Consider the following 12,070-nt stretch of genomic DNA (forward strand, 5'->3'; position numbering starts at 1 on the left):
CCTGTTAAGTCATGTAAATAAAATGTTTTCTTCCAGACCAGATCTTACAATCGAGATGATTTTAACTAAAATTAACAGAAATATCTCAAGTTACTTAAGCTTTATTTAAACTGCAACACATTTTTCTTAAAATGGATTTTAATTGTAAAAGACAAGCGATTTAAGTTTGTAAATATAGTGTGTATATATTTTATGAATGTACATATATACCTTTACGTTTTTGTGTCGAAGACGTTTCTGAAGAAATTCAATACCTTATTAATCTGTGAAGGGGTGGTATTTTTGCGAGTGCTGTCATTTTTGTAATTTTGACGTTAAAAAGTACTAATCTAATTAGCCTACTTTAATAAACACGACTTTGACTTTGAATAATCTTGTACCTATCTAATATTGATTTTCCTATGTCCAGGTCGACCCATAGCACGTGTTTCCTGGTGGAAATCGCACGCCCTGCTGGCCAACTCAGAAGCAAGGGCTACTGTCTCCTTCAGGCTTCAGAGGTCAGACTTCGGAACTGATGTTACTTGTCAGGTAAATATAGTATATAATATATCATACTCAAGCGGTGGAAAGCCTTGTTGACAATTATAGGTATTTTCGAACTTTGGGGTTGAAACCCTCGGATCATGGGATCCAAATGCCTACATTATATTCAGAGATCTATCAATGCGGCTGGTTGACGCTTGACGTGACCAAAAGGCTGGCCATTTCCTCGATCCTCATGATTTGCGAATGCAAATTTATGAATACTAGAATCTTTAAGCAAAAGCCAAGGTTGTTAAGCACTTAGCTCTATCTAGAATTTTAACTCAGTGGGTACATTGTACCAGTCTAGACCTGATGAAGAGTGATATTAGTAACCCATAACATATATATTTTTTTTATCTACAGGCTGTCACCGATCCCCTGATAGCTCCAGTTTCAGAAAACATATCGATTGATGTCAATTGTAAGTACTCTTATTCATATATTATCATTCAGCTTTCACATTTCAGGTTGAAGATGTCTTATTAACGACCAAAAATCTAGCTATCACCCTTGATCTGTTGTAGTTACTACTCATGTCTAAAAACCAAAAACCTCAATTTTTGAAGTCGGTTAAAAAGTATCATTGCTCAGAATTACTGCGTTCTATCTTGAATTTGTGCCACACGATACAATAAACTCGTAAAGGCGACACTTAAACTTCGTACAAAACTAACAAACTGCAAGATATCTAAAGATCAGAAAAATTCCCAACTTAAACGCCACTTACCCCTTACAATGAAAGTTCAGAAAACTTAGTTCTAACATAAGCTGAGCACATCACTACCCTAACTTTAATCTCAAGACAAAGTCTTAAGAAACGTTGAATCAACGTACGCTAACTTAAGGGTCCGTTCAAACAGACTGGCTCGGAGAGCATCGGCGCATTTTTCTTTTCACACAGACCGGAATCGGCTCCGATCGGCTGCGTGAGCTTGCAATCGGAGCAAAACGCCGAAAAAAAGTAAGCGATCGGAGCCGATCAGCTCCTCTTTATTTCACACCAAGCGCCTTCGAGCATTCTTAATGTCAACAGCAGTGCACATGCAAAAATAAACATTACTTCAACTCAGTCTCCCCAACCCAGTTACCCGGGCAACTCAATACCTTTTGGCCCGAGCCGGTCTGTGTGAACGGACCCTAATGCTAACTTAACGCTAACTTAGTTAAGTAGACGGGAGCTTATTAGACTTTAATTAAACTAAACTTTTACTTAGTCAAGTTGAACCTGTCTTATTATTGGAGAATAGTTTTGGTTAAGTATTTAAGTTAGTTTTAAGTGGCAGGTAAGTAATATGCAGATGAGTTCATTTGTAACTTATATTCCAAACATAGTATTGATTAAGTTACCTGTGTAATGAGTAAATTATTATGTACGTAATGTTCAGAACGCCTGCAAAATGTTTTTCATTGAAAGAGTTTTCTTTTGTTAACTTGAAACAAAATACATACATTTGAATTGAGAGCCTCCACCTTTTTGGGAAGTCGGTTAAAAAGATCTGATTTTCAAGATTATAATTTTGCTCTTAATTTATGAACTGGTTTTGAAAATCTATTAATAATTTCTGTATGTAGGTATCTATTAGAAATTCATGAGCTAAGAGCACAGCTGCAATATTTCAGTTTATTGAACCACGTTGTATGCATCATGTGATATCAATGCATCATAGTCCTGGTGCATTCTCTATTACATACTCTTATAATTTGATGATAGAACAAAACCAATAACGGGTTTTAACCCTTGTAAAGATTTATAAGCGACAGGTATCGATATGTTAAGAAAGCGGTCACAAAATTCCTTGACTGACTATGATAAGTCCAGATTAAATAAGATTGTTTGTTTCTTTCGCTTTCGGTCTAAAACAAATGAAATGGTTAAGATGGAATTTACCTACAAGAATATGGATGAGTAATGATACAAAATCATTTTTATAGTGGTCATACGTGATTATCCTGTTAATAATTAAAACATAAAAATATGAAACTTAGCAGTAGGCTACTTTTTATTTTAATGCAGAAAATAGTTCCTTTAATCGCAGGTGAAACCTGGGTCCTGACATATTTCTTCCTTCAAATACTCTTCACAAAATTAGTTCACATCTCACGCATTAATATGATCCTACCTCTGATTGACGTACCATTACCGATACAGATTATATAATATTTGTACATGACATGCACGTTTCAGATATGCCACCTCCTTCACTCACGTCTTACCACGGAGTAAGTAACGAGCAGAGATGCCATAATGTAGGTAGGTCAGGCGCCTTATTCTAGGTCAGATCCATGCGGTGGGCATGACCAAAACGATCAGTTACGAGTGCATTGATCAGGCGTTCGGGTTTTGAGACATCTTTTCTTTATTTATTTCTTTCATGCTATATCATCAAATGACCCTACCGCTGTAGGTTAGTGAGTGAGTAGCAAGGTGAGGGAGTGTCAAACTCTTACTGACTAAAACCCATCATGTTCCTTCTTAAGCCCTTTATATACCAAGGCCGCGGTAAGTCGTTCGAACAATCCCGCACCCCGCTGCAGTTATTTTTGGTATTACAAAATATTATCGGGTCTAAGACGGTGGATGTAGTAACGTTGCTCGTCCCCCGAACACCCGCATGTTGTCGCGCTACTTTCTTAGGAGATTTTCCGTTATGGCACCTCCGCTAGTCATTTTGTTCTCCATGCGTCTTACAGACTCTGTCATCTCACTCCAACGAGCTGGGATTATCATGTCGATATTACGCGTGTATCGATCGGGTATACGAACACAAAAGTGGTTTCTCAAAATAGTTTTCAATTAAAATTAATGTTTGAAGTTTGAAGAAACTTTGTTGTTTGTTCAAAAATGTTTTGGTGAATAGTTACAATATTGTATTGTCTTGGTTTATTAGAAGTTCGGTTTATTCATGGAAACTTTGTAGATATTAATACGTCATTGTTTATTATATTCTATTATTGATAGCTATATCAAAATATTAGGTAATACATACAATAAGAAAGGTCAACATTTGTGTGAGAAGTATGTTTGTTGCCTGTGGTCTGGGTGTTATAATACATTATGTACTCATACATAAATAGGTTTATTTATATACATTTTTATTTCCATTTCATAATGTTACAATAGATGTTGAAGTGGCTTGGTACAATTATTGACCCTGTTAGGGCACAGCAAAAAAAGGCTTTACAAAATTAAAAAAAAATGCATAAGAAAAACATAGGTTATAATAGTAGAATGATCATTAAATTACATTTCTATCATATAGCTAGGTTACTCACTGACGCTGTAATAACACTTGCATATATATAACTATATGTAGTTTATCAATTGTGTTAGCACCATATAACACAAGCTAATAAATAGCTTACCACTGACCGACCTATATGATAGGTGTCGAGATATTATTAGGTATTAACCTTAGAGAGAACACAAAAAAAAATAACCGCAAAATATTTCACACACATTTTAGCACCAACAAAAAAATACCCAATCAAAAAGCTCGCTTCTTAAAAGTCACATTACCGCAAAATACGTGACCCCATATAAATCACCGGAATCCCCGAAAACGGGAGATATAATCACCACACATATATAACTGTGAAGATAATCTAAAGAACTCTAATTGACAGTTTGATATACTTTTGTTGGCGATTGTACCGACATGGATTCTGGTAGTATGGATGTGGTATTTTTTTCGTTTTTTTTTTTGTATAAATAAGGTGCCGTGAGATTTGGTTGTCGAATTTAAGTGATAGATGAGTTTATTTTTACTCGACTGCGACTGAAAGCGGGTTATGATTTTGAGCAAAGAATTGTAGGTGAAAAATAGTTTGATAATAATTTCTTTATTTTTTATTTACTAGTTTATGTACACGATAAAGATTATCTATATAAGAAAATATATTGTGCTACCTTATACATATATAACAAAAGATTGGTATAAATTAACCGCTTTAAATTAAAGGAACAGAGATACTTAGGTAGGCGTTTCGAAAAGGACATACGCAAATTTTAATCCGGATGCGAAAAGAAGTTCCCTCCAGACACGAGTATAACTGCGGGGACCACCTAGTAACGAATAAAGAAAGCATAATCTTTCCCCTTCACTAATTAAACATATCCATATAAAGTCAATACATTCAGCGGTTAATTAATCGTAATTAACATAAACTTAATGAAACGCAATGACGTATTATCCAATTTGATTTAATTAATGTTTCGCCAAACATTATTGAGTAAAAACCTTGGAGAACAAAATGACTAGCGGAGATGCCATAACGGAAAATCTCCTAAGAAAGTAGCGCGACAACATGCGGGTGTGCGGGGGACGAGGAACGTTACAGTCTTGGCCCTTATAAACCTTTTTTGGACCCGACCATTTTATGTTTTACCAAAAATTGTCGACAGAGGTCTCATAAAACTCGACCGTCTCGTTAGTTCACTCGTAATTGATGGTTTTCGTCACGCGCACCAAAATCATAATATCGTATATTCAAACTTGACTGCAAAACAGCACTTTTCAAACGTCAGAAATTTACAAAAGACTGCCCCCAAAACGCCCACCCATCAGAAATCAGAAATCAGAAATTTTATTTGCTAGAAACATGGTATGGTATTACAGATGTTACAGTAGGTATGTGTTTCACATGTCTCGCCGTTTAACCGGCATGCAAATATTATTATGACCATTATCATAATGTGGAATTACAATTAAAAAAATCTAAAATAATATTGAATATTAAAACAAAGTCATTAGGCATATTTGACAAACCAAATTATATGTATATAAATAAATGCGATTTAACAAAAGAAATTACAAATAACTTTCTATATTTCTCGACGTACAAGACATGAATTCAGCTATTGAATAAAAACATTTGTCAATTAGCCATTTCTTAAATTTAATTTTAAATTTTGCAAGTGTCATCTCTCGGAAATGCCTGTGAATTTTATTATAAATCTGAACTGCCATGCAACTGCAATTTTTTTTAAACAGAGTTGAGGATTTACCTGGGACAATCAATCTGGTGGGATCCCTTGATGAATATTTTTTATTAAGACTCGCTTTCTCAAAAAGATGGCCATGTTTTTTAACAAACACAGCGATTTCATAAATGTATAGACCAATAACAGTCTGAACTTTTAGTTTTTTAAATAAGGGCCTGCAAGAGTCTAGTGGCCCCACCCCACATATTGCTCGTATACATTTTTTCTGAGAGATCAAAACCCTATTTATGTCCGTCGAATTACCCCATAACAAAATACCGTAATTTAAAACAGATCCCACATATCCATGATATGCCAACAAAGCCATTTTGTCACTTGCCAATTTTCTTATTTTTCTAAGGGCATAGACAAATCTGTTTATGCGTGTACACACATTATTTACCTGGGCTTTCCAATTGCAATTTTTGTCTAATAATATACCCAGAAATTTTGTTTCATTTACTTCTTCTATACCTTGCCCACAGTGATCTATTGTTAAACTTTGATGTGTACTTTTGTAGTTTCGGAATTGTATAAATTTTGTTTTATGTATATTTACGGTTAGGTTATTTTCAGCAAGCCATTTTATTATGTTTTCTACTGCACTTTTTAGTATTAGTTTATAGTTATTGATGTCATTGTTAGGATCGGGTATAATGACTGATATGTCGTTTGCAAATAACGTACATTTGTGTTTAGTTGCTTTTGGAATGTCATTTATGTAGATTAAGAAAAGGAGTGGCCCCATCACACTCCCTTGGGGAACTCCAAATCTATTAAATTCGTAGGTTGATCTATTTGAGGCACAGTTTAAGTTACTATCAATACCAGTAATCTCCACACATTGTTTCCGGTCACTTAAGTAGCTCTCAATCCACTGAAGAGCATTTCCTCTAATCCCATAATATTCACATTTTTGTATTAGAATTTTATGATCTACGAAATCGAACGCGCTGGACATATCAAAGAATATTGCTGAAACACGCTTCTTTTTATCGATCGATTCGGTTACACTTTTTATAAGCGAAAATGCGGCCAGCGTGGTAGACTTATTTTTCTGGAATCCATTCTGTTCTTCTGATAATATGTTATGTTTATTTAGGAACTTTACTAAACGTGTGTACATTAGTTTTTCAAAAATTTTGGAAATAATTGGAATTAAGGTAACTGGCCTGTAGTTTTGTATTACTTCTTTGTCGTCTTTTTTGTGCAACGGTTTAATTACTGAGTACTTTAATTTTTCTGGAAACAGCCCTTGCCAAAAGGAAAGATTCACAAGGTGGCATAAGATAGGAACAATTTCGCGTTTACATGCTTTTAAAATACTCGTTGAAATGCAATCATAACCTACTGCACCAGTGTTTTTTAGAGAGGCAATCGCTTTTTCTACTTCATGTTCAGAGCACGGTGTGAGGAAGATCGTGGAATTATTTTTATCTATTAGTGTGTAGTTTGGAGTTATGTTATTTACTTTATTTGTTTTAGAAATATAGAATTCATTAAATTTTGTAGCAATTTCCTCCGGATCGTGTATAATTGTGCCATTATATTTAATGTTCATGATATTATCATTACTTCTTGTACTATCGATTCTGTCTCCAATTATATCCCACGATGCCTTACATTTATTGGTAGCTTTATTTAAATATTTAGAATTTATTTGTTTTCTTGAATCTACAATACATTTCTTTAATAGTTTATTATATTTTATATACCGTAACCGCACATCATTTTCATTTTTTTTATAGCATTCATATCTGAGACTTCTTTTTGTTTTAGTAGAAATTTTTATACCTTTTGTTAGCCATTTTGGAGACTTAGTATCTGTTTTTACTCTAATTTTACATATAGGGAAACATAAGTCATAAAGCATTTTAAAGTCTTCATAAAACAGTTCATATGCTTGATTGCAATCAGTTGAATTTTGTACTTCAGACCACGATAAACTTCTCAGATATTCTTTGAATTTTTGTATATTTTCGTCACAGAAATCCCTTTTCATTGTAAATATATACTGTGTACTTGGCTTTTGATGTTTAATCGGAAAAGTAAGGCTTTGACCAGTGTTATGATCTGATAGATATAATTGATGAACTTTACCTACTGCATCCTTTATGTTACTGATTATGTGGTCGATACAGGAATCCATACGCGTAGGTTCCGTTATATGCAATTTTAAATTTTGAGTTTCAAGAAAATGGGTCAGTTGCGATGATGTATTATTATTCTTTAGGGTATTTATGTTTATATCACCAACTATAATAATTCTTTTATTTTCCTTTAAATTTAATTTATATATAAGAAGCTCTAGTTTATCAAAGAAAATAGTTACATTTGAAGACGGTATTCTGTACACACATATGACTACACATTGTAATGACGGAATATCTATACCACAGCACTCGAATGTTTTTTCACATGATAAAGTATTACATATATCGATGGGCTTACAATCTAAATTCTTGTCAACTAAAATACACACCCCTCCGCGTTTTTCATTTTTTCTAGAGAAACTACTAGCTAATTTATAGCCATGTAGGCTAATGTTATATTCATCACCTAACTTGACAAAAGTTTCCGATAAACAGATAATGCGAACTCGAATTTTATTTTCTTTAAACTCATTTATACATATTTCAATTTCTTCCAATTTATTTAAGAGCCCCGCAATATTTTGATGAACTTCACATAACCACCTTCTATGTGTTGAATGAACATCACATGAACATCACCACTTTCTATGTGTTTTTTTGCTGGTAAGAAGAAGTGGCGCAACAAACTCCCCAGCAACACATGTCTGTCTGTAGGTTAGGTTAGAAGAACCATATGTAATTGACCTAGAAGAAGGCGCCTGACCTACCTGCATTATGGCATCTCCATCTTTCCTTACTCCGTGTTACACTCGTTCAGTTGATTATATTTTGCTCCCAGTCTCAATCATTGTCGGCATTTTATAATGAACACGGTAAATTTTAATTTTGTTACTTTATCATGTTGATATTTAATGATGATTTACTTACGTTTGTAGTAATATTAATTGTTTGTTTTATTTGTCCTTTTGATATCTGCTTTCGAAATCCATTATTATCTTATTTCGTTTATTTGTGCTTTTAATATTGCCTTGTGAAAGCAATGTATGTATCGGTACGTAACTATGAAAAATATATTTTTATACAATTCTTTGTTGATTGTTGATATTTCTTACTAACCAATGAAAACTGGGTCAGTTGCTAGATTTTAGTTCCGTTTTAGTAAAATTGGGACAGTCGTTTTGGCAGTCAGAAGTACGTAAAATTAACTATTTTCTATCTAATGAAATAAAGTGATCTTATGAATAAAGAGGAAATATTAAAAAGATTCGAGCCTACTTAACAATTCTTTAACTGTTGAAAAGCTTAACTATTCCCTTTGTAGATAATTTTAGAAAAGTACTTCAGTGAAACTATTAAAGAAAATCTAGGTACATATTTTATCTAGGATATTTTCCGATCTATTTCCCCGCAGTAGAGTATAAAAATAACCCTTTGCCTTTGATTTATTTTTAAACCTACTCAACGACCTGAATACAGGTAAACTACCTAGAAATAGACCAGTAACTACTTACTTACTAAGGCCCCATTTTTCTTTCATCAGTTTACTTCTATAGCACGGGTAACTGCGTTGAGGAGGTCAGATAGGCAGTCGCTTCTTGTAAAACACTGGTACTCAGCTACATCCGATTAAACTGGAAGCCGACCCACATTTGACATTTCTGTCAGTCAGTACAAAAAATGCTATTTTCCCTTGAAAATTGGTCACAAACAAATTCGCATCACAATTTAGCTTAACCACCCATATAAGCCTTTTACCCCATAATATATGGTGTAACAGTAACTCAAACGCCTTAAAACGAATACACATACTTTACGGTACTATAAACTCTTTGGGTACATAACAAAGATTATCATTAAAATGCAATATGGGCACAAAAGACGCCCTAATTCTGTAGAACAGTAACGTCGCCATTTTGTTTAATATATGAGTGTGTTTGTTGTATACAAAATGGCGGAATATGGGGTACGGATCTTGTAAGAGGTATCCTTGTTTGGTAAGTACATTTGTTTCGTTTTGTTTTGTTACATAGAGTATGTGAATTTGTTTTACTCTTAACAAGTTTAAAAAAAAATACAGAAAAAATCCCCTACTTTTAGTGTTCCGTACCCAAAGGCTAAAACGGGATTCATTACAAAGATTAGGTATTTAGGCAGTAAAAGACCGACTGAAAACTTGATTGGAATCAAAAGATTACTTTTAAAAAATTACGTCGGTCGTCTGTTTGTCACATGAATAGTAGACAGACATATTTTTGTTGCAACTAGCTGAAAATATGAAGAGGAAACGATAAGTCTCACAAGTATGTTACAAGGTTACTCATCTATTATATAAACAAAGAAACCGCAGCTTAACTCTTATCAATCAATTATTTCCATTCGACTCGACCTTCTCACTTTAACAATTAATAAGGATAGAAGGTTACTCAAGCCAGAACACAATAAATAAATGCAGATTTCTATAACCTATCTTTATGTTATTTTGCGAGTGTGACATAATTTTATAAAATTGCTTATTTTAGAATAATATATCTAACCGCAAAACAACGCAAAGATAATTTTTCTATAAGAATTCAACAAAATAAAACATTATTTATATACCCAAAATTTTGTTGAGAAAGGAAAGCTCCCGGAAGGACAAAACTAATTACCACTTCGATCAACAAAAAGTATTTATTTCCTTATTAACCCTTTGATCATACCATTAGTTAATTGAACGTCCTCACTTCAAACGTTAACCCTTCAGCGTTCCACCTTTGTACCGACAAGTTAACCCTATCACAACTTAGTTTAACTGTTGTTAATAGACTTCAGAATGTTTATCAACCGTTACGTTAGCTCCATGGAGAACAAAATGACTAGCGGAGATGTCATAACGCAAAATCTCTGAAGAAAGTAGCGCGACAACATGCGGGTGTTCGGGGGACGAGGAACGTTACTAGCTCCGCTCTTAAACGCCTTCCATAAAACCCAGCCATTATTTTTCATTATTAATTCACCAATCAATCAAGACCAATCTTTGACAATTACCTGAAACGCCTCGTTAGTTCTAGTAACTGATCACGCGTACCGCACGTTGCTTGACCTACAAGAAGGCGCCTGACCTACCTTCCTTATGGCATCTCCGCTTATCCTTCCTCGGTTACCAGCCGTCACGGGTATACAGCCTCAAAGTTAATCTGTCAAAATAATTAAACGTGGCATTTTCCGCCCAGAAACAGGAGAAGTGCGTAACAAATTATGAAACTTTGGACTAACTTGCACCATATTTCATTTGGCCCTTGAATATGAAATTTGTTTGTTTTTAATATGATTTCATCTCCATCCATCTATTTGTTTAATTTTGAGAGAAAATTTTGGTAATATTTTGCTAAACAATAATATAGAAGTGCCGAATCTCTTGTGCAGTTGGCAATTATCAATTTTCAAGAGAAAATACCGTTGTTTGTATTGCCTGACAATACTATGAACAGCACCAAAAAACGGTCGGAATATAATGTAATAGAAAAAATACAACTTCAACAAATAAGAGTAATTTGCAAACGGCTAAAAGGTCCCGTATAATTTCTATATCTACCAATTATTATCTTCTATATCTTTATTAACTTTCAACCGTAAAACAGGAACATACAAACATAACTACATAAGCAAATATCGTGTCACCATTGCATTTCCTTTCTCTTAAAGTTATTCAAGCCACACTTCCTCTAAAATCAGATTTTAATCAGCTCTCTTCAATAGTCATTCACAGCTTAAAAACTACTTGTAAAACAAAAAACAACGGTTTGTTCACTTAACAAAAACACCTAAGAAAATTAAAATTGATTTTATCACGGTACTCGAAACAATAAGCAAAAAATTTCGCACTTCAAAAAATTCTCACACTAGCATTGATTTTTTGAATGCATGTTGTTAAACCTACAGGGTATTGTAAACCTTAATTTGTAAACTGTAAAGTCTATAATCGTATGCGGATTCGATTCCTTTTTGTTGACGCAATTCAGTTTTACATACATACGAATTTGAACCTTATGCGGAATGGTTTTAAGGTTTATTTTGATATGTAGGGAGGTGCTGTATTAATTAATTTTATTTTTTATTCCGTGGGATCCGTAGCTTTAAAAGAATATCGATTTTGTTTACTGCATGCAAAATTGTTTAAATCTTTTACAGGCGTTTCGTAATTGATACATTTATGTCGATGCGGATATATGCAGTATGAAATCTCTTTGTGCCGTTCGGGAATATTTAAAATGGCTACCTATAAAGTAATATCGTGCCCGAAAACGTTTTATTAGGCTCTAAGTAATTAGTTGATTACCATGCTGAAATTTTGATTATGAATCACACACAAATAAAAATTGTCGATAGGATTTCATAATCATCTGCCGAGCCTTTTCCTAACTATGTTGGGGTCGGCTTCCAGTCTAACCGGATGCAGCTGAGTACCAGTGCTTTACAAGGAGCAACT

The 12,070-nt window shown here is 33.9% G+C and overlaps 1 protein-coding gene across 1 annotated transcript in view; it reads left to right on the forward strand.

Annotated features, from left to right (window-relative positions):
• Window positions 1–12,070, forward strand: part of LOC110381138 (nephrin) — a 418,561-nt gene that overhangs the window by 381,847 nt on the left and 24,644 nt on the right. Inside the window, exons 7-8 of the mRNA XM_064042420.1 lie at window positions 410–531; window positions 892–949. Coding sequence (XP_063898490.1) covers window positions 410–531; window positions 892–949 — 180 coding nt within the window. The remainder of the gene's footprint in view (window positions 1–409; window positions 532–891; window positions 950–12,070) is intronic.

Source organism: Helicoverpa armigera, chromosome 28 (assembly GCF_030705265.1).
Source record: "Helicoverpa armigera isolate CAAS_96S chromosome 28, ASM3070526v1, whole genome shotgun sequence".
In the NCBI taxonomy this organism is placed as follows: domain Eukaryota; kingdom Metazoa; phylum Arthropoda; class Insecta; order Lepidoptera; family Noctuidae; genus Helicoverpa; species Helicoverpa armigera.